Consider the following 23680-nt stretch of genomic DNA (forward strand, 5'->3'; position numbering starts at 1 on the left):
GAAGAGGCTAGAAGCCCTTGCCCCGGGGCCGACCCCAAAGGCCCCCCCGGGAAGCGGCGGGAGAAAGCACTCAAGGAGAAAGGTGAGCTACGGGATCAGAGTCCAAAACCCAGGCTGGTTCTTAGACCGCCAGGCGACTCCACACCCCTTCCCTGCCCACCACAGGGCTGATGACGAACTCAGGGTGCGACGGACGTATACGCAGCCCGCGCTCGCACGACACTACGTGCAGGGCAGCGCGAGGGAGTCCCGGTCCGACACCGGCGCGACTCGCGTCCCGCCTCCTCCGCTCCGCCACCCCCGCGGCTCCGGGTCCGCCTCGGCGCGAGGCCTCCGCCGCAGCGAGGCTGCTGGCTCGGGGCCTGTCTCTTTAAGTGGTGGGGCCTGCGGGCCGCCCCTGCCGCCGCTGCCTAGGTGGCCCCGCGCGCCGCTTTTGAGGGGCGAGTCAAGATGGCGGCGGCTTTGGCTCTGTGAGGAAGACGGAAGAGGCGGTGGGGTAGGGAAGGCGGCTTCTAAGAAGACCTAGGGGTTTTCAGGTCGCCCGGGACGTTCGGAGTCTCCCCGGCAGCGCTAGCTCGTCCGCTTCGGGTGCTTTAAGCGGGAGGAGCTGAGCCGAGCGGAGGCTCCGGCGGCGGCGGCGGCAGGGCCAGGTACAAGGGAGGAAAACATGGCGGCGGCGGCGGCCTGAGGAGGCGGCGGCGGCGCGGGAAGCGGCTCTGCGGAGGTCATGGCGGAGGCGGGAGCAGAGCTGTGAACCGAGCTGCCCCTCGTGTGAACGGCGGGCCGGTAGGCAGCTCACCGCTGCGCGTCCCCGTCGGGGCTGCCGGGCAGCCGCGCTCACCCGGCCTGGACAATAGCGCCGAGGAGCGGGGCGGCGAGCGAAGGCGGCGGCCCTGGGCTCGGACCCGGGAGCGGGCCATGCGAGCGGCGGCGCAGCTCCGCGGCGGCCAGCGGCGGCACTGAGGGCCCGGAGTTTCCTGTTTGCGGCCGCCCGCCTTTCCTGGACACAGTCCCCGGGCCACTCGGGCGGGGTCCCCGGCCGCCACGATGACCGACACCCGGCGGCGGGTGAAGGTCTACACGCTCAACGAGGACCGGCAGTGGGACGACCGGGGCACTGGCCATGTGTCCTCCGGCTACGTGGAGCGGCTGAAGGGCATGTCCCTGCTCGTCAGGGCCGAGAGCGACGGTAGGTGAAGCGCGCCGGGTCCGGGGGAGCAGCGGCCCTCGGCCGGGAGTCTGGGCGGGAACGCCGCACGGGGCCCCAGGCCCGGCGGAGCTCGGCGGAGAGCATTCGGGGTGTTTCCCTAACCCCGGAACCTTGCGGTGCTGAGAGTTCGAGCCGAGAGGGGCGCGGTGCGTTCGGCCGCCTTTTCGGTGGGGAACGGTCGGAGACCTGGGACCCGGCGTGCTTTTTGCCCCGGCGTGACCTTGAGAAAGGCGCGGGACGACTCCGACCCGCCGTAGTTGAGCGACGGGAGACCTTGCTTGGAGCTCTTGAAGTTGATAGCTGTTGCCCACTTTGGAGAAAGTTGTGAGCTGCTGTTTTATTTGTGAACATTCCCCACTACATCTTTCTGGCCTTCAGGGTCGGCAGTGCTGGTCTGTAAATCTGGCAACTCCACTAGACAGAGAAATTGCTGCTTCGCCTTGCGAGGATCCCTTTGATTTCTCCGCTGTTGGTTGTCTTTTTCACAAAAAAAAAAAAAAAAAAAAAAAAGGGAAGGATGTTATTATTGTTGCCGTTTTGTGTTTTGGAGGCAGGTTTTTTTTTTTCTTCTGTTTAGCTCTCGCTGTTCTTGAACTAGCACTGTAGACCAGGCTGACCTCGAACTCAGAGATTCGCCTGCCTCTGCCTCCCGAGTGCTGGGATTAAAGTACGCCAGCACGCCTGGCCAAGAAAGGAAGACTTTGTAATTCTACTGTGGGAACTCGTGGACCTTTGGAACATTTTATTGCAAGATTTTCTGATTGCTTAAGCGTATGGTCCTCATTTGGGTCAACTAACAGGTGGGGAGAAGTTTGTTTGGGTTTTTTGTTTTGTTTTGTTTTGTTGGTTTTTCGAGACAGGGTTTCTCTGTAGCTTTGGTGCCCGTCCCGGTCTTGTAGACCAGGCTGGCCTCGAACTCCCAGAGATCGGCCTGCCTCTGCCTCCCGAGTGCTGGGATTAAAGGCGTGCGCCACCACCGCCTGGCTCGGGGAGAAGTATTTTTAAAACTTGAGTTTTCCCTCCTGCTTTCTCTTAGGCCTATTGAAACAGTCTTCAGGGTTCAAAGACCAAGTTGTTCAAAATAACGGCTTTATGTTTTTTGTCTTGTTTTGACAGGGTTTCTCTGTGTAGCCCTGGCTGTCCTGGAACTCGCTCTGTAGGCCAGACTGGCCTCAAATTCAGAGATTCGTCTGCCTCTGCCACCCGAGTGCTGGGATTTAAGGTGTGTGACACAACCACCCGGCTCAGCTTCTCATTTTAAATTACTAGTTTCTTCAGGGTTTGCCCTTTTCTTTGCCCACATTCTGTGAATTTCACTTAATGAAAGAAAATATACATGTTGAGCAAAACTTTTAAAGTTGTTTCTTTGAAGTATAAATATAGTTACCTTGTTGCATTAATCGGAGGGAACGGGCACTTTACTATGTTTGTAGTTGTTTCGTATCTAATTTATTACAAATTTATTTCAAAGATTTGTGGGGTTTGGTTTTGTTTTTGTTTTTGTTTTTCGAGAGAGGGTTTCGCTGTAGTTTTAGAGCCTGACCTGGAACTAGCTCTTGTAGACCAGGCTGGCCTCGAACTCACAGATATCCACCTGCCTTTGCCTCCGGATTGCTGGGATTAACGGCTTGCACCAAATGCACCGCCCGGCTCAAAGATTTGTATTCTTTGGACTATACCCAGGACTCATTCCGTGAAAAACAAGATTCTCCTGGTTGTAATTGAAGTTGTAGAAACATTTGAAATGGAAAATGGTAATTTGGAGTACAGTGCCTGTAGGTTATCTTGATAAAGATATCCCAAATGAGTTAACAGTGGTAAAAAGTTACTTCTATGGGTATTCTTAAAAGTTTCTAACATGGAGGCAAGCAGTTCTAGGTGAATTGGAGGCCAGCCTGGGTCTACATAAACTTGTAGGCCAGCCAGGGTTCCAAGTTGAATGTGTAGGTGACTGTCGCACCTCCACTGCTACATTTTGTGTGTGTGGAAAACTTTCCTATAGTAAATTGGAAATAGAGGTTAACACTAGTCAAGTTAGCTGCTTATTTGAGGGTGGGCTAACTAGAAATAGAATCCTCCAGGGTCTTGAGCATGCTAGGCTACCACTGAACTACTTCCAGCAAACACCCAGTTAGATATTTTGATTTAACTATGTGTAGGCTTTAGACCAATTTGTTGAATTTCTTCACACCAATGTGCTTTATTTGATTATACAAAGACCCTTTTGTTGGTTTTTGAGAAACAGAGTTTCCTGTAGTACCAGCCTGGAATCAAACATGATATGTAGTCAAAAATCTGGAAGTCCCAGGCGGATCTTTGTGAGTTCAAGGCCAGCCTGGTCTACAAGAGCTAGTTTCAGGACAGGCTCCAAAGCTACAGAGAAACCTTGTCTCTAAAAACCAAATAAATAGATAGATAAATAAATAAATCTGGACGTCCTGGTCCTTCCATCTCTACTTTCCCAAGTCCTGGGATTGTAAATCTACTTCCTTATCCAACCTCTTTGTTTCTATTTAGAGCCATTCTCTCTATCTGTTCTTTGTATCTTCTGCCTCAGATCCTCCTGTTGGGATTACTGGCAGTGAGCTACCACAGCCAACCAGTTTACAAAGACCTTTTGAAAGGATAAGCTTAATACCACACTTCTTGAAGAATCTCTTCTAACAAGATTTTGTAAAGGTCTGGTGTTTTTATGCCCTTTTATATTTTTGTCACTCAGGAAATAGCCTCTAAACCCTCTTTTTCCTTTTGGACTTTTGACATTCTAACTTAACTAGAACAGGTAAAATGGTTTTTATTTTTACCCAGGTGGGAAAAGAGCGAAACAAAATTACTGATTCGCCTTGTAAATTCGTGTTAAGAGGGAAAGCTAATTCCAAAGAATGGATTTATGGATTTAAGATGGATGTGGTAACCATATTCCTAATTCCACCACTCGGAAGCAAGGCAGGAGGAGCTCAAGTTCGGGGCCTACACAGTAAAACTTTTTCACTAAACAACAAAGAAAAAAATGGACTTAGAAAAATTGTGGGATACTTGTGATGAAGTCTCTAGTTTTATTACTAAAGCTTTTTTTCCCCCTATAGATAAATTCCAAGCAAGATTAGAAATAGAGAATATTGAGTATGTCCTATGTGCCAGGGCCTCTTTAGGCAATTCACTTGTATTTACAAAAATAATTCTTAGAACCATTCTCAAATGTGGGTTCTATAATTAGCTGTGTTTTATAGATAATTTAGAGTCTGAGGTAATTGTAAGTTGGTGCAAATTCAGCCTAGGATGGTGGTCTGTATTTTAGTGAGAAATTTAGCCTACAGCTTAAAGCACTTATAGCTACTTACGTTGAATGTAATTTTTTATGCCTATGTTATGGGCTGTTTGTGTGCTATTTTATTCTTGGCCTCAATTATTTCAAAGGAACAAAATTCGAGTTTACTCTGCAGATACTTTAATTTTGTTATAGGCAAAATTTCATGTATCCTGGGCTGGATTTGAATTTGCTATGTAGTGAGGATGACCTTTTTTTTATGTATGTATCCAGTGTTCTGACTGCATATATGCTTGCAGGCCAGAAGAGGGTACCAGATCTCATTACCGATGGTTGTGAGCCACCATGTGGTTGCTGGGAATTGAACTCAGGACCTTCGGAAGAGCAGGCAGTGCTCTCAATCACTGAGCCATCTCTCCAGCCCCACCTTCTACTTCTGAACCTGCCTCCATTTCCTCATGTTATGCTCTCCTGCTTTATCCACGTGGTGCTGGAGATGAAACCTTGAGCTCCATGAGTGCTAGACAAGCAGCAATTGAGCCTTGGGCTCAGCCCCAAGATAGTTTCATTTTATTGATTGAGATAGGATCCTACCTACTGTGTAGCCCTGAATGCTTAAAAGTTATGACATCTGCTACTAGTTTAGATCACCCATTATTGTTTGTTTCTCCATTCTGTTACATATAATTAATTGAGAAATTTTTCCCATTGTGATGGTCAACGAAGGCATTTCTTTTTTAAAACTTTTTTATTTTGTGTATGTGGGTGTTTTACCTACATATATGTATGTATGTGTATTACATACATACCTTGTTCCCTTAAAGGTCAAAAGGATTCCTTGGACCCAGAGTTAGACTTTGATGAGCTACCATGTGGATTCTGAAATCAGTAGCAGCAAGTGATCTTAACCATTGAGTCATCTCTCCACCTCAGCATTTCTTTTTTGTTTTGTTTTCAGGTGATTTCAAAGACTGGCCTCAAATACTATCCTTCTGCCAATTATTTCCTAAAGGCAAGAACTGCAGGCATAAGTGTCTGCAACCATCTGACAAATAGAAAGTGTTTGTGGTCTTCCATAAAGTGGCTCATTGTCTAGTAGAAAATTAAGATTAGAGATGGGTATGGTGCACAAATTTATAATCTAACACTTCCTCATAATCTGAGTGTTTGGAAAGCTGAAGCAGAAGTATCCCTACTTCTAGATTAGTTTAAGCTTCTTTCTCAAAAAAGAAGAAAGGGAAAGTATTGTGTATGGATTGGACCTTTAGTAATTGTGTTGTCCTGGCCGGGCGGTGGTGGCGCACGCCTTTAATCCCAGCGCTTGGGAGGCAGAGGCAGGCGGATCTCTGAGTTCGAGGCCAGCCTGGTCTACAGAGCTAGTTCCAGGACAGGCTCCAAAGCTATAGAGAAACCCTGTCTCGGGAAAAAAAAAAAAAAATGTGTTACCCTGTCGCTGTCCCCCCAACACCCTGAAAGAATCCTTCAAAAACATTGTTATGTGGTAACATTCTTTTTTCTATGAATATAAGTTTTTTGGATTATTTTTTGAGAATTAGCATACATGTGTAATTCAGGTACTAGGGCTACATACTGATTTTTGGTCCATCCTGTTCTAAATAATGAATAGCAATGCTCTGTCCCCAAAACAAAAATCATTATAAAACTGATTTGAAATACAATGGTTTGTGATGTGGGAAGTCTTTCTGTATATGTGTTACTTTTATTGGTTGATGAATAAAGCTGTTCGGGCCAGTGGCTTAGCAGAGTAAAGCCAGGCTGGAAATCGGAACAGAGATATAGAGACAATAGGCTGAGTCAGGGAGACACCATGTAGCTGCCACAGGAGAGAGATGTTGGAACTTTACCAGTAGGTGATAAACAGATTAATAGAGATGGCTTAATTTAAGATGTAAGAGTTAGTTAATAAGAAATTTGAGCTAATAGGCCAAACAGTGTTGTAATTAACATAGTTTCTGTGTGATAATTCAGGTCTGGGCGGCCGGAAGGAAAAAGCAGTCTGCAATAACGGGTTTGAACCCGGACTGTACGTGCTAGGCAAGTGCATTACCACTGAGCTGCATCCTGACCCCTGAATTTTTTTTTCTTTTCTGTTTGTCTGTCCATCCATCTGCACAGTGGTGTGGGAAGCAGGTTCTCTCCTTCTACTTTGTGGGCACAGGTGATAAAACTGAGGTTGTCAAGCTACTAATTAGCTAAGTACCTTTACTCTGTGAGCCTTATTGCTCACCCTGAAGTAAACTTTGTGTTGTGTTAATTTCCTTGTTCAATGTCACAGAGTCTGCCTTAGTTATTTTTAAATTGCTGTGATAAAACTCCGATGATCAAAACAACCTAGAAAGGGTCCTGGGCTTATGATTCCAGAGGTTGTTTCTATGGTGGCAGAGTGAAGAAGGCATGGTGATAGGTGGCTGGTATAGCAGCTTGAGAGTTCACATGTTAATCCACAAGCAGGAGGCAGCAAACACACTGGGAATGGTATGTCTTTTCAAATTTCAAAGCCTGCCGTCAATGACATACCACGCCTCTTAATACTTTTTTTTTCTTACTACTTTTAAAACATTTCCACTTACTGGTGACTCAAGTATTCAAACATGAGCCAGTTTCGGTGGGGGCAGGGTGAATTCAATCTCCCACACATGGTTTTCTAAGACAGTTTCTGAATCTCAGTATTTGTGGCCTCTGTGTTTCAAGCAAATCTGTCTAGATAAATACATTTTCCACCTCTGGAGCGCTTGGCAGATCTGTAGTCCACTTTTCCTTGCTGTAGAGGGGAGGAATGTGTTACAAAGCTCTAGTTATTATGCCCATTTCCTGGATTTCATTCTTACTCAGTAGGCGTCTGCTGGCAGACACAGCCCCCTTTTAAAATTAGATTTATGTCCTGTTTTTTATGTATGTATATGCACCATCTGCATGTGTTTTTCGATGCCAGAAAACATTGGAAGAGGGCATCAGATCCCCTGGAACTGGAGTTACAAGTGGTTGTAAGGTGCTGGGAATTGAACTCAGGTCCTCTGTGGAAAGGAGTAAGTGCTTTTAACTGCCATGCCATCCATCTCTCCAGCCCCCAAATACCCTTTTCTTTAGTAAAAAAATGTCACTTCCCTCTCAGTTTTATAGTAGGTCTTGTGTGATGTTCTGTGTTCCAGCCATGATTTAATGTTGCACTTTGTTTCCCTGTTAACTTGCTGAAAGATAATGACAACCTAGCCAGTTTTAGAATTGATAAAGTTGGATGTTGGCATTTCTTCATACAAAGGATGACTTCCTTGCTACATGTCAGGCAAGTGTTCTACACTGGGCTTATAAAGTCATACCCTTGTTCTTTACTTAAGGTTGCCTGGACAGCATCAAGAACAGTGTTTTGAGTGGGCATGGTGGTGCACCCCTGTAATCCCAGTACCTAGGAACCTGAGGCAAGAGAATGGCTCAGTTTGAGGCTTCCTTGGCCTTTACTAAGAACTGTCTCAACCCCTTCCACCTCACCAAATATGTTTTTCCCTTTATCTCTGAACTCAAGTGATTGATTCTCCCTCAGCCGCTTACGTATCTGTACTTCCTGGTTTCAAAAATAGGGTTCTTCTGTTTGGTTTCTACTTAAAGTTGTTGGTATTATATATGTGTATGAGGTGAGGGTGATGTGTATGCTTGCACATGTGGAGATCAGAAGGTTCTAATATGTGGGTTCATACTGAACTCAGGATATTAGACTTGGCAACAAGCATAGCCCATCTCACCAGCCCTACTTTTTAAGTATTGTAAAGTATTTTTACATTTCAAAATAATGTTATCTATTATCTGAGTTACTTGTGTAAAAATTAAACAGATTGGATTTTGTTAATTGAGGCATGAAGGAAAGGAGACAGACATTATTCAAGGTAGCACTGCTCACTGACTTCTGAGGCTTAAATTAGGCTCAGCCTAATGAAATTTTGTATAGTTCTATATTGGTTGTATAGTCTGTCTCTACCTGCCCAATGATTTGAAAAAGAGACATTTGGGTAGGAAGGGTTTTTCTTAGGTTTTTTTGTTTTCATTTTTGATCTAGTGAAGGGAAACATGGCTGTTTTCCTATACTAATAATACTCTTGGTATTAGTATAGAATCTTGCCTACAATGTGGGGTGTATTTAGGTATCCATAGCTCAGCATCAATCATGAAAGTACACCTAAAAGTACATTTTGAAGTTTGAGTACAACAGCTTTGTAGAAGACTAACAGTGAATTAATCAAAACCTTAATATCTGAATGTGATAACTTACGCAAGTTTGAGGACCATTATAGTTGAAGGGATCTGAGTGTTATAGGGCAGACCTAAATACTATACCTTTAAATTTTTGTTTTTACTTTTTTTTTTTTTTTTTGGTTTTTCGAGACAGGGTTTCTCTGTAGCTTTGGTGCCTGTCCTGGAACTAGCTCTTGTAGACCAGGCTGGCCTCGAACTCCCAGAGATCCGCCTGCCTCTGCCTCCCGAGTGTTGATATTAAAGGCGTGCGCCACCACCGCCCGGCTTTGTTTTTACTTTTAATTATGAGGAGAAGGGTTGTGCTAATGCGTGTGGTGCTCATGGAGGCTAGACAAGGATGTTGGATACTCTGGAACTGGAGTTACTGGCAATACCTAGAGTAGATACTGGGAACCAAACTTGGATCACCTAGAGCAGTGAGTGATTCTCAACCATCCTAATGCTGTGGTCCTTTAATGTAGTTCCATTGTTTTATTAAATACAGTGCTCTCGGGTGGCAGAGTGCATGGCAGGGAGACAAGAAAGAGGGGAGCACATGCAAATCCGGAACCACGTGTTCCTCCTTTGGGAGCTCACTTAAATACCCTGGCATGCTGGGATTTGGAATCCAGACCAATGCAACTCCCAGTCCAGGGGGCTGGGATGGATGCCAGGGGCTGGGGCTATGCTCCAGACTTAACAATAAGGTGGAACTATCTTTTAGTATTTGTTTTTGGCACTAAAACCAGGACCAAACTCAGGGTTCACATACATCTGAATCTAATTGATTGTTTGGTGCTGAAAATAGAGCAGTTCAAGAACTCTCAGGTTCTCAGGTTCTCCAACCTCCAGCACCACGTTTGAGCCCATTCCTGCCCTGTGCATCGGCAGGTTCTTTTCTACTAAGCTACATCCCTAGCCCAAGAACTCTTCATGATAACTCAGCTTCTGTCATGAAGGGATATGAGGTTCATATAAAGTTTTCCAGCTAAGAATATGTACTAGAAGTTTAGAAGTGATGGCAATTTGCATGGAATGTTGACTAAGCAGTATCATGAGCCTTATGCTTGTAATGTAGATCTGTATCATCATTGCCAAAGCTCCATTTCCTGTTAACAAATGGTTGTCAGTTAAAAATCCAGGTTACTAAGTGCTGATTTTATGCTAGATATTGGGGTTAGGCCCTTCATATAAATTTTTAGTGAATACCCATAGCATTGGTTTTGTTTGGTTGGTTGGTTGGTTTTTTATTTAATTATTTATTTTTGGGTTTTCGAGGCAGGGTTTCTCAGTAGTTTTGGAATCTGTCCTAGAACTAGCTCTTGTAGACCAGGCTGGCCTCGAACTCACAAAGATTCGCCTATCTCTGCCTCCCAAGTGCTGGGATTAAAGGTGTGTGCCACCACTGCTTGGCTTGCATTGTTTTTTCTAACCATAAGTTTTAATGTTTTGATTCTTTGGATAGCTACACACACACACACACACTCACACTAAACAAGAAACCGGGGGAACTGAACTTGGGGCCTTGTACAATCACTGATTGTTAAGCTACACAACAACCTTTTTTTGCTCAAGAAATTATGTGTGTGTGTGTATCTGTGCAAGTGAATTCTAGTGTCAGAAGAACCAGATCCCCTGGAGCTAGAAGTACAGGAAATTTGCTGGGAATCTAACTCTGGTCCTCTGAGGCATAGTGCATGTTCTTAACTGCTGAGCCATCTCTCCACCATTCTTTTTACTTCCTATTTTGAAACGAGTTTCTCTCACCTGGCTCACATAGACCTTGATTTTGCCTCTTTCTTCCTTAGCCTCAAGTAGCCTGTTGTCACTAGACTGGAGTCTAAAGATTTTCTTGGATTCTACTATCAAATCCCTGCTATAAAAACACTGAACAAAAGTGGGGAAAACAGCATTGAAGAAACAGTATAAAACACAATGGTTAAAACCATGAACTCTAGAGCCAGACAGTTTTAACTCTTACCCTTATCCTTATTTGGTTTTGCACTATCTCTGCCTGTTTTTCCTATATTTAAGAAAAAATGGGTTTGCATTTTATTTGTTGTGTGTCTATGCATGCATGTTCACACGGGCTCAGGAAGAGATTGGGTAACCCATAGGAGTCAATTCAGTTTTTCCATTATGTAGGTCCCAGGGATCTACTCGAACTCACATTTGTCATGCTTGGAGCTTGATGGACCTTAAGGGGGAAAAAACCCTTTAATTGTATGTGCCCATTAGTTTAGAGTTCTGAGACTTTCTATGACACTTTCCTGAGTAACACTAGCAACCTGCACCCTTAGCCCCAACCCATCGAAATGGTGTGTGACAACAAATCACAAGAAAACCCTGTTTACTTTATAGGAGGAACCATGACTATCTGTTGGTTATCCGTTATTGGTATAGTTTGTTTATCAGTGTTAGGTTCTACCAAACTCTCATAAAAGTAGCACAGTATTCCACTCTGTATTGCCTTTTGGTGGCATTTCTGAAGATTTTAATTAGAATACCATTGTTCTTGCTTTGGGTATCCCACACAATTTATTTGGGTTTTATCCATTAATGTTTACCATATTGGAAACTAAAACTGAGACTTATTTATTCACTTAAAAATAATGATGTTCGATATTACACATTAACAAAATAATGGTTAGATTGTTTTCTTTTCAATTTTTGAGATAGGGCCTATGTTTTTTTATAGCTCTGCCTGTCTTGGAACTCACTATGTAGGCCAGAAATCTATTTGCCTCTGCCTCCCAAATACTGTGATTAAAGATGTGTACTGCCATGCCTAGCCCTAGATGTGTTTTTTTTCATGAGTTGGAGTAGGGAAGGACTGTCCTAAATTTTTACTGCAGTTGTTACTAAGTTACTCCCGTCAGAAACGTGTTGCTTTTGATAAGAGTCTTCTCTACATTTTCATTAATGATACTGAAGTCTCCTGCTAAGGATCATACTAGTTATTTTTATTATTTATTATTTTAATGTTTTATTATTATTTTATATATGTGGATGTTTTGCCAACATGGATTTAAGTGTGCCACATGCCTGCCTGGTGCCTGTGGAAGCCAGAGGAGGGTGTCAGATCCACTGGAACTTTGAATTCCAGATGGTTGTTAGCTGCCATATAGGTACCAAGAACTCAACCCCAGTCTTCTGTAGGAGTGGCAGCTATCTTAAGCACTGAGCCACCTCTCCAGTCTCAGGATCATACTTTTTTTTTCTCCTGTTGGGATGGTAAATGCCTCCCACATAAAATTGTACTCTTATGTCAGGATCTATACCGTACATTGTGATAGAATTACTGTTTAGGGTCTGTAGCTAACTGATACTAACATTGCATAATCGGAGCCTGTTTGTTGTTCTTTTTAAGATCTTTTGAGACAGGGTTTCCCTGTGTAGCTGTAGCAGTCCTGAAACTTTGTAGATCCACCTGCCTCTGCCTCCTGAGTGCTGGGATTCAGTAGGCTGGAGAAGTGTACATAAGTTATATAAGTGCTGTTAGATGGCAGACACAGACAATTAGATAGACTGGCATAAATAAACTGTACGTGCAGGGCCAAAATAGTTTATTGGGTTTGTTTTGTTTTTGTTTTTAGTTATATTAGTTAACCTCAACATTGTAGAACTGTTTTCCAAGTTTCAATCTATGTACTAGCTGGGGAATAAGGCATTAGAGACCAAAGCTTTTTTTTTGAACTTTATTCTATATGTCTTTCACATTGTACATCTTGATCCCATTCATTTTTCCATTCCTTTGCATCTGCCCCTGCAAACTCTCCAAAATTAAAACAAAATTTAAGACAAAAAAGGAAAAGATTCAAAAGCTCATCATGTAAGCTCAGTGTGGCACATAACACAGTAAGTCATGGTTAGAGGCTTCTGGTCTTTTTTTTTTTAATTGATATTTATTGAGCTCTACATTTTTCTCTGCTCCCCTCCCTGCCTCTTCCCTCCCCGAAGGTCCCAATGCTCCCAATTTACTGAGGAGATCTTGTCTTTTTCTATTCCCTATGTAGATCAGATCTATGTAAGTCTCTCTTAGTGTCCTCATTGTTGTCTAAGTTCTCTGGGATTGTGGTTTGTAGGAGCCTCTGGTTTCTACTATACTAATGATACTGGGCCCTTACTGGGACTCTTCTTGGATATCCTGTTGTTGCCCTGTGTTATGAAGATCCTGCAGCTTTGGGTCTGTGGGTCAGGCCCCTGCAAGTGCTCCAGCAGATCATAGATGGGGTGGTTGTTGGGGCAGGCCAAGTCGTAACCCTGGTTCTGGGCCTGGGCAGTGCAGGGTTGGTCAGGCAGCCAGTTCTCTGTCCTCCCCACCAGGGTGAGCTCTTCAGCACTACCATGTGCCCCCCCATTCACCCCTTGTAGCAATGAGCGAGGGGTGGGGCTAGTTCTCCTGCATTAGCATGCTCAGGTGAGGTACAAGTGACAGCCCTCCCACTTCCATGACACCAGGGCCAGTTCCCCCACCTGTCAGTGCTTTGATGGGCAGGGGGTGGGGAGGGAGAGCATCATTCCTCCACCCATGCCCACTACATGTCAGATGGGTAATGGGGATGCCCCCTACCCCAACACCGGGGCTGGGTCACCTTCAACAGGGCCCAGAACTGGACTTCTAAAGTGGTGTCTTAGATAAAGCCAAGGTACATGAGAGAACTAGATTTCAAGAAAGGTGCTTCCCCAACATCTCAAATACCAGTTTAAAACAGTGGTTCTCAACTTTCTTAATGCTACGACCCTTTAATACAGTTCTTACCACGAGCCATAAAATTACTTCCATTGCTACCTCGTAACTATAATTTTGTTGTTGTTATGAATCGAATGGATCATAATTAAGTATTTTTGGAGATAGAGGTTGTGACTCACAGGTTGAGAACCACTGTTTTAAATGTACTTACTTTACCCAGGTTTTTGGGAATGGAGGTGAAATGATTCCTCTTTAAATGAACAATTTTCCCTCTTTCTGTTGTCCTGGTTCTGTGACATTACTGTGTCTGGATGATGACTGCTTACTGCCTTTCCTCTTCTCAGCATTCGCCTGTTCTTGTTGCCCCACCCATACTTCCTGCCTGGCCACTGGCCAATCAGCATTTTATTAGAATACAAGTAACAAATCTTTAGGGGATATAAGACCATTATCCCACAGCCCAAAATACCCAGGTTGTTGTGCTTTTGTTTATTTGCTTGTTTTTAGGTTTTCTATTTTTTTTTCCAGAATTGGGTTGTCTTTTTTATTTTGTGTTTGTTTTTTAGATTTTTTTTTAATTTATTCATTATGTATACAGTGTTCTGCAGGCCAGAAGAGGGCCTCAGATCTTACTACAGATGGTTGTGAGCCACCATGTGGTTACTGGGAATTAAACTCAGGACCGCTGAGCCATCTCTCCAGCTCCTTATGATTGATTGATTGATTGATTGATTGATTGATTGATTGATTGATTTTGCATTCTTCAGCTGACAGCGACAAAGATGGTTTATTGTACACAGGTTACAATTGGCCACAAGTGAGGACAGAACTAGTCCAGAACGCCACAGGTCCAGGGCAAAGGGCCAGCGGGGCTCTTGTGACGGCAGGCGCGTTGGTCTCTCGGTGGTCTCTGCGAACAGGTGGCGAGGTCGCGGGTCCGGAGACTTCCTCCGACTGCAGCTCAGTCCAGCTTGTTCCAGCGTCCCTTACTGCTGCTCCTGCGGCCTTCGTGGGTGGGCAGACGAGTTTACTTGGACCTCTGCCTCATCTTTCTTCTCTTGCGCTTCAGTCTGCGCATTCTCTTCTTCCTCCACTTCGCTCTCATGGCGCAGGGGTGTCAAGGAAGATGGCGCTAAGGCCGAGAGATAAGATTTATTTTTAATATATATGTGGGGATTATATGTACACATGAGTGCAGGTACTGGCAGAGGCCTGGAACTGGAATTGCAGGTGGTTGTGAGCCGCTTGAGGTGGGTCATGGGATTTGAACTCAGGTCCTTTGGGAAGGCAAGACATACTGTAATCTGCTGAGCCATCTCTCTAGCTCCCCTGTATTTTCCCATAAAAACCATTTTAAGTATAATTATATATATATGCCTTCATTAATCTTTTAAAGAATAAATTCAACCTTTAATTGCATAGCCTGAACATTATTTTAGTGGAAAATAATAGAATGCAGTTTTTATTCTGCTAAACAAATTGGAAAAATACAAAGATGGTTGACTTGGCAGGGTCCTAGGCGTTGAACTCAGGCTTCTACATGCCGAGAATGCACAGTACCACTAAGCTGTGTCCTCTCCCTCTGACTTCACCATTTTTGGATGTTCTAAACATTCTGTTAATTTGCCTGCAGTTTTCTTGTGTTGTATCACTAACATAGGTCTTAATCAATAAAATAAAAATCTGAAAATTTTCAGTAGTTTGTGATTTTTTATGATTAATTTCACAAAAGTTGGGGGAAAAGAAGGTGGTTGAAACTTTTTTTCCCCCTAAATTGTGATGATTCTTATCTGAACCTCAGTAAGCCAGTTAGGGAGGATACAAGGAAAGAAAACTAAAGAAATAGGATTTGGTGGTTATGGGTAGAATCCCCCCCTCTCCCTCTCCCCCCTCCCCCCACACACGTTTAGTTACTTAAATTCTGAAAGGATAAGAGATTTTAAATGGAGTCTTCATGAGCTAATGAAGGATATCATTTAGCACTCTGATCAAGTAGTGAATGGTTGATCATACACTTACTAAGTACAAAGTGAATTTAGAAATAGTAAGCCTTGACTTTTTGTCAGTTTCATCACTATTTTGTATGTGTGAAGCAACTGTAAAGTGTAATATGAAGGAGGAAAGTACAAAAGAGAACAGCTGCAGGCACCATTTTTTCCTCAATCCAAAACTTTAGATATTCTGTCTCCAGATAAACTAGACCTGGTTGATGAGAGGATAGGAAGAATTTTATTCTTAAAATGTGTAGAGAACAGAGGAGATAGAAATAGTGGATGAGCGTAATGACACAAGCTTATAGTCTGAGCTGATCAAGAGACTAAGATAGGAGAATCATAATTTTTTTAAAGACACTGCTTGACTTCATTTTTTAAATTATGTATACAGTGTTCAGCAGGCATATGTGCCTGTACACCAGAAGAGGGCATCAAATCTCATTCTAGATGGTTTGTGAGCCACCATGTGGTTGCTGGGAATTGAACTTGGGACCTCTGGAAGAGCAGCCATTGTTCTTAACCTCTGAGCCATCTCTCCAGCCTGGAGAATCATAATTTTGATGTCTGCTTGTGTTACATAGTGAGAACACTGTGTTAAAACAACAGAAAAACAGGAAGGATGGGAAATGGAAGAAAATTGAGGCTTCTGAAGGTGACAACCATTTTTTGTCTTGACACTTGTCACATTGTATTGAGAGCCTTATTTACTTATTTTAAAGTATTCTATAAGACGCATACCATATCAAACATTATTAACCGCAGATTATCTGAGGATTTCAGAGACTCCAAACAAAACAATGGGATAGAAATATCTGTTAACCTTATTGAGATCAATACATGTTATTTATTTTTATTGACATACCATTGTGCTATGTAAATATGCACATTTGTTACTTGTTTATCAAAATATTTTTAGTTAGATGGAAGTGATTTGCTTGTTATGTATTATATACATGTACACATTAACATGGTTCCATAAAATTTACAATTAATTTTAGAAATTAATATCTGGCGTCACGCTGCTGTTTTTGCTGCCTTATGCTCTCTGTAAATTGTTAGGTTGGGTTTGGGGGAGGTAAGTTGAGGGGGTGGGTTTTCAGGCAGGGTTTCTCTGTGTGGCCCTGGCTGTTCCAGAATTCACTCTATAGACCATGGTGGCCTCCTCCCATTACCTCCTGGGTGCTGGGATTAAAGGTGTGTCAGACCAGCCCAAATTGTTGGATTGTTATTGCTTCCCAGTCTTCACTCTTCATATTGTCTTGTCTGTCTTATAAAAACAAATCAACCAACCAAAAATCTATTTGGCTAGGAGGGTATAGCTCTGTACTTCCCAGCACGTTTGAGACTTGGACTGACCTTCTACCACCAAAAATAAATCACTCAAAACAGTGTGTTTCTCAAGCTGCAAGTTATATTTGCAGTTTTTGTTGCACTCATTGTTTTGTTTGTATATGTGAAGTAAATGTATTGCCAAGGTGAGCATGTAGAAGTCAGAGGATAGCCTTCAGGATAGGTTCCTTTCCACAGTGGGTTCCTGGACCAAAGTCAAGTTGTCAGGCTCTTGGAGAGAACACATTTACCTGCTGAGCCATCATCTGGCCAGCCCCAAATTACATTTTGTTCCTTAACTGATGGTGTACATGCAACTGAGAAAATAAGCATATGTATATGAAGGATATCTAATTTTTCTGTTTTGCAATAACGGTTTTTTTCCTATTTTATAGGTTCTCTTCTTCTAGAGTCCAAAATAAATCCTAACACTGCATATCAGAAACAACAGGTAAAAAAACAAAAAGTAAAGCTATTGTGCATTATGCAGTATTTTTTTTTGTTTTGTTTTGTTTTTCGAGACAGGGTTTCTCTGTAGCTTTGGTGCCTGTCCTGGAACTAGCTCTTGTAGACCAGGCTGGCCTCAAACTCACAGAGATCCGCCTGCAGTATTTTTTTAGTTTGGTGATTAAATAAATTTACCATTGATTCTTTACAATAAGAAAATCAGAACAGATTATAACATTTCGCCAGTCTGATTCCTGAAAAATATTTTATTACATTGGGTGGGGGGGGTGTTGTGGTCAGCGTGACCATGGAGGTCAGAGAACAATTTGAGAGAGTTGATTCTCTCCACAGTGTGGATTCTGGGCCTCACACTTGGGTTGTCAAGCTTGATGGCAGCCATATTTACATCCTGAGCCATTTTTGCATGCCCAGTCTAATTTTAAAATAAGATCTCTACCGTCTGTATATGGTTAAAAGGTGTTTGGTGGTTTGGTTTTTTTTTTTTAAATTTATGTGTATACAAGGATTTTATCTGTATATATGTCTGTGTACCACATGCATTACTGGTGTCCTCAGGAGTTGGGTGTCAGTCAGAAGAGGATATCAGTCCCCCTGAACTGGAGTTAGGAGTGGTTGTTAGCACCCATGTGTGCTGGGAACTGAATCCGGGTCCTCTGCAAGAGCAACAAGTGCCCTTATCCACTTGAGTCATTTCTCCAGCCTTGTTTTTTTGTTTTGGGTTGTTGTTGTTGTTTTTATTGTTTGTTAGCTTGATGGTAATGAATTCCATGCCTCTTACAGGCTGACAAACATACTCACTTAACTGTATTGTCAGCCACTCTTTTATTTATGTGTATTTGAGTATGTGTTTGCATGTTGCAAGTATGCAGGTACCTGCAGAGCCAGAAGAAAGTGTTGGATCCCTTGGAGTCACAGGAGTTTATGAGATGCCTGACATGGTTGCTGAGATCTGAACTGGGTTCTTCAGGAATCAGTTCACTTGTTCTATCTCCCCAGTCCTCAGCCACAATTTTAAATCAAAAATTAAAGAAGCTGTCTTAATCTGAGTTCATATTCCATATATTCTAGCAACACATGTTTCTATAAAATTAAAGTAGCAGTTTTATTTTTACCAGAAGGAAAAAGTGACCGTTGCTGTAATAATCAACTACTAACTCAGCCAAGTGGTTGAAGTTCCTTTCTGTGCTATCAGAGATGCTTCTGCAGAAAGAATGAGTGTTTTGCATACACAAATAAAATGTGCTCCACAAAGCCATTGAAATAAAGAAATCTCTTTATTGCCCTGAAAGTACAAGTATGAAAAATTTATATCCTTGAGTATTAAAATAAAACTAGAAAGAAGTTGGTATTGGTAGGGGCTGGGTGTGGTAGTGCATGTTTGTGATCTCAACACTTGCAGGGTGGAAGATAAAAGGATCAGAAGCCTTAGCTATAAAGTCTGAGGCCTTGCCAAAGAAAAACAAAACAGACAAATATAACTGCTGTGGGGCATAGAACAAATATGCTGGCTGGTGTTACATACCTGTGATGCAGTACTCGGGACTGAGGCAGGCAAGCCTGGGCAGGTACATTCCTGCTTCAAACGTAAAACAACATGAATTTTTATTATAATGCAACATGTTGGGGAGTGCAGGTAGGTGCTTTGGAGAGTTCAAGGGGCAGCAACCATCAAAGGAAAAACATCCATTAGCCCCAATCCCACTTTCAGACTGGAAACTTGTAGAAATGTTCCTGAGGAACATGAGAAGGATATGGGGACATGTTAAGAACTGTGGGTTTAGTGAGACTTGCAAATCCCTCCCTCCAGCAGGTTGGGGCAACTACATGCAGGAGGCAGAAATTACCCAGCACCAGCACTCACTCGAATCTGGTCCTTCTGGATCTAAACTTTCAGGGCTTTTAGGGTTTAGGGTAGCTCCATGGATCCCTGGGGAGAACTCAGCCTCTGGTTAGAGGCTGGCCCAGAATATAGGACTTTTTAGTCCAGGCTATGGCTTATTGGGGCCGGGAACTCTCTTTGCATCCAAGCCACAGGAGAGGCTGGGCTTATGAGGAAGACCTCCCACAGGCTAGGGAGAGGGAGCCCATTACTCAAGCCTTTCTATATGGAAGTGTATCTGGTAGACTCTTGCTCCAAGGGTAAGACAGGAATTCCAGCTTAGTTCCAGAAACTGGTCAGTGCTCCTTTCTGGTGCTCTGACAGGACTGCTGTTTGGTGTATCCTTATGAACCCACATTTAGTGCTCCTTCAGGTTGAGCCTAGCAGCTAAAACCACTCAAGCTAGCTTCAAACTCAAGGCCCTTAAGTATTGATTAGAGGTATGGCTCATTCATGCCTGGCTTATTCAAGCCAGTAATTTCAGAGGCTAAATAAGCCACAGGTAAAGAACAGTTGTTGCCAACTGAGGGAAGGAATGGATTTTATTTATTGATCATTTTGTGACTCCTTTGGTGGGCATTTTAATGATACTATAAAATACAGTTGCAGCTGGAAAAAAAGTTCAGCAGCTAAGAATGCTGGCTACTCTTCCAAGGGACCTGGATTTGAATCCCAGCTTCTATATGGCTACTCATAACCATCTGTATATAACTCCAGCTCCAGGGGATCCAAAGCCCTCCGTAGGTGTTGCATACATGCAAAAAAAGAAAACACCAAAACATATAAACCTTTTTAAAAATTGCAATGTGTGAAGATGGTCTTGGTGCAATGGTTTGTATTTTCCTTTTAGAATATAAGTATTATGTATGCCTTTTACAGTGTTTTTCATATATTGGCCAAACTTCTATTTTTAAAACATAGTTTCATTTATGTTGATTTGGCAGAATAAAGTATAACAAAGCACTAATAATTACCAGTAGGAAGTGTTGGAAATGTTAAAATGATGTTCTCAATTCCTGTTGCCTTGTTGCTTTATTCATTTGCTATATCTTAAAGAGTTTGTGATAACACATGTAGTCATTCAAACTTTTTTTTTTTTTAACCCAAAGGACACTCTGATTGTGTGGTCTGAAGCAGAAAATTATGACTTGGCCCTTAGCTTTCAAGAAAAAGCTGGATGTGATGAAATTTGGGAGAAAATATGTCAGGTAATTTTAAGAATAGAGAAACAACACACTCTTAATAATTTTTCACTCAGCATACAAAAATAATGGGTTTCATAATGATACTTAAATACAAATAACATTGTTATCATTGTTCATACCCCCTTTACTTTCCTTGTCTTTCCTCCCCTGGTTCCCTTTTTCTTCAAGTAGTTTTGTTTTTGTCACGTTTTAAGTCAAGATTCTCTCTATGAAAACATGTAGTTATCTTTTCTTTTCTGTTACCTAACTCTTGGTTCCCCCTTAAGATCTTCTCCTTCCAGGATACACTTATCCAAACCATAGCAGCTCCTGTGCTGAGGACAAACTGTGGGACAAAGGGGAGTTACCCACTTGAGAGATGCTAGGTAGGCAGTGAGAGGCAAGCTAGGATCAGTGGATTGTGGGGGCAGAGACAGCACAATCCACAGATAATCAGACATGGGGCAGAAGGCAAGGGGGGAGCCAAGGGCGACTCATGACTCGGGTTTTGGCCTGAGCAAAAGGAAGCATAGAGTTGTCAACTGAGGTGGGAACAGCTACAAGAAGAACAGTCCTACTTGACATGATGGCACATACCTTTAATCCCAGCGCTCTGGGAGGCAGAGGCAGGCAAGGGCTATACAAAGAAACTCTGTCTCAAGGGGCGGGGGAATAAATAGATAAATAAATAAAGACCTTATTCTACTTTCATGTCTTGTTTAATTCTAATCTGTGTGTAAGAAGACACGTACCCTAGTCTATTTAACCTAATGATGTCTATTTCCATTCGTTTTCCTGCAAATGACATTTTATTTTTTATAACTGAGTAAAACTCCATTATGTTGATGCACTTTGTCCTAATTAACTTTTCTTAATCATAGGGCTTGTAACACGTGGGTCTTGCTTGTTGGGGTTTCTGTCCTCCCCGGTTCTGCTTGATTCCTACAGTTGTTATGCCCCAAAGAAATCACACAGAGGACTATATTAATAATAAACTGATTGGCCCATTAGCTCAGGCTTCATATTAGCTCTTATAACTTATATTAACCCATTATTCTTTTTTTTTTTTTTTTTGGTTTTTCGAGACAGGGTTTCTCTGTAACTTTGGGGCGTGTCCTGGAACTCCCTTTGTAGACCAGGCTGGCCTCAAACTCACAGAGATCCGCCTGCCTTTGCCTCCCGAGGGCCGGGATTAAAGGCGTGCTCCATCACCGCCCGGCCCCATTATTCTTATGTATGTTGGCCACATGGCTCGGTACCTTTTTCAGCAGGGTAGGTCACATCCTGCTTCTTTGGTGTCTGGGCAGGACTGCAGAAAGAGCTTCCTTCTTCTCAGAATGTTCCTGTTCTCGTTGCCCCACCTCTACTTCCTGTCTGGTTTTCCCGCCTACTTTCTGCCTGGTTACCGGACAATCAGTGTTTATTTAAAATATAATTGACAGAATATAGAATTGTCCCGCACCAGGGCTATTATTCAGCATTTACAACAGACCATTGATCCACATTGGTCCAAAGCTAGTTTGCCTTTGGGATCAATTGACATTAGATGTTTTTTATTTTTGTCTTAGAATTATGTGTATTCTTTATGACTATGGCATTATTATATTTGATATTCATTTGAATTTTACTTAAATATTGATGAGCTTGGTACTAGTCAATATATGGCCCTAGAATGTTAATGTGGAGTTTTCCTGCTTAGAAAAGATGACCATGGACAGAAGACTGTCTGATGTATTTGGTCCTCTGTCTTGTAGGTCTCGAAGTGAAGTTGTGCCTGACACTTGTACTTGAGGAGAGCTTTTACTAAGTTCTTCAACTTTAGATTAGTTTGCATAAACATGAAAATGTCATTTGGAGAGTTACAGCATAGTAGACAGTTGTTTCAGGTTTGAGAAAAGTCTTCCAACTTTATATTTGTCATTACAGCTTTTTTTTAATGTCTCTTTCATTTAAGGCTGTTGTTTAGATTTACTGTTTGAATTTTGTCAGCTACCACAGAATCTTTTCTTTTTTATAGGTTCAAGGAAAGGACCCTTCAGTGGACATCACTCAGGACCTGGTAGATGAATCAGAAGAGGAGCGATTTGATGATATGTCCTCGCCAGGTTTAGAATTGCCATCTTGTGAATTAAGTCGACTGGAGGAAATCGCAGAGCTTGTGGCATCATCTTTACCTTCCCCCCTCCGTCGTGAGAAACTCGCACTAGCACTGGAAAATGAGGGTTATATTAAAAAGCTTTTAGAGCTTTTTCATGTGTGTGAAGATTTGGAAAACATTGAAGGACTGCACCACTTATATGAAATTATCAAAGGGATCTTCCTCTTGAACCGAACTGCTCTTTTTGAGGTTATGTTCTCTGAGGAATGTATAATGGACGTCATTGGATGCTTGGAATATGACCCAACTTTATCACAACCACGAAAACACAGGGAATTTTTGACAAAAACAGCCAAGTTTAAAGAAGTGATTCCGATATCAGATCCTGAGCTGAAACAAAAAATTCATCAGACATACAGAGTTCAGTATATACAAGATATGGTTCTCCCCACCCCTTCAGTCTTTGAAGAAAACATGTTATCAACACTTCACTCTTTCATCTTTTTCAACAAGGTAGAAATTGTTGGTATGTTACAGGTAAGTTCGGTCATTCTCAGTTCCCTATCTCCTATCCATCCATCCCCCAACTTTAAAAAGGTACTGCAAAAATAATAATTTCTTTTACATCCTTACATTTAAACTTAATCTTGTGATATGATGGTAAATATTTTAATACTAATAAGAACGTGCTGTTCTTCTAGAGAACTGGCATTTGGTCCTATTACCCACATCAGGTACCTGTGGCCACATCTGTATGTGTCCCTTCCAAAAGTATGTTTTTGAAGTAGTTGAGAATATTTGGGCTTTACTTGTTACTTAATAGCTGCTAGGTTGTTATAGGAAACTTGAATTTACCATCTGAGGAATCATATTAATACTATAGGATACTATGAAGTGTCTGAAGATCAAGTGAAACCATATAGTAAAGTGTTGACCGTTTTCTAATAAATAGGATCTTTAAAAACAAAAAAAAATAATGTCTCTTAATGTTTGATTTGAATGTGACCTATGTTGCATAGTATTTGACAAAACCTTAGTCTATTCTAACTGAAATAGATTTTTCTCTGTTTTGTATGGTATATCTGCATAAGTGTTCAGGTATAAACACGTTAGTGTACATGAAAGCCAGTGGAGGGCACTGGGTGTCTTGTTACTTGCTGCCTCATCCTTTTGAGGCAGAACCTTCTCTGGACCTATCTGTTGCTATGTGTCCTTGTTTCCCAGCCTGACTCAGTGGTTGCTGATGGTGTATACAGGACCATGCCTAGCTTGTTGTCTAGGTACTGGGATCTGAACTGTTCTTATGATTGCA

The 23680-nt window shown here is 42.4% G+C and overlaps 1 protein-coding gene across 2 annotated transcripts in view; it reads left to right on the top strand.

Annotated features, from left to right (window-relative positions):
- The first annotated feature begins 234 nt into the window (after positions 1-234).
- Positions 235-23680, top strand: part of Ppp4r3a (protein phosphatase 4 regulatory subunit 3A) — a 44672-nt gene continuing 21226 nt past the window's right edge. For both annotated transcript variants that reach the window (XM_057782336.1, XM_057782337.1), the window contains exons 1-4: positions 235-1189; positions 17135-17190; positions 20196-20294; positions 22288-22905. In XM_057782336.1, the coding sequence (XP_057638319.1) occupies positions 1048-1189; positions 17135-17190; positions 20196-20294; positions 22288-22905 (915 nt within the window). In that variant the 5' untranslated portion in view covers positions 235-1047. The remainder of the gene's footprint in view (positions 1190-17134; positions 17191-20195; positions 20295-22287; positions 22906-23680) is intronic.

Source organism: Chionomys nivalis, chromosome 10, assembly GCF_950005125.1.
Source record: "Chionomys nivalis chromosome 10, mChiNiv1.1, whole genome shotgun sequence".
Classification (NCBI taxonomy): Eukaryota; Metazoa; Chordata; class Mammalia; order Rodentia; family Cricetidae; genus Chionomys; species Chionomys nivalis.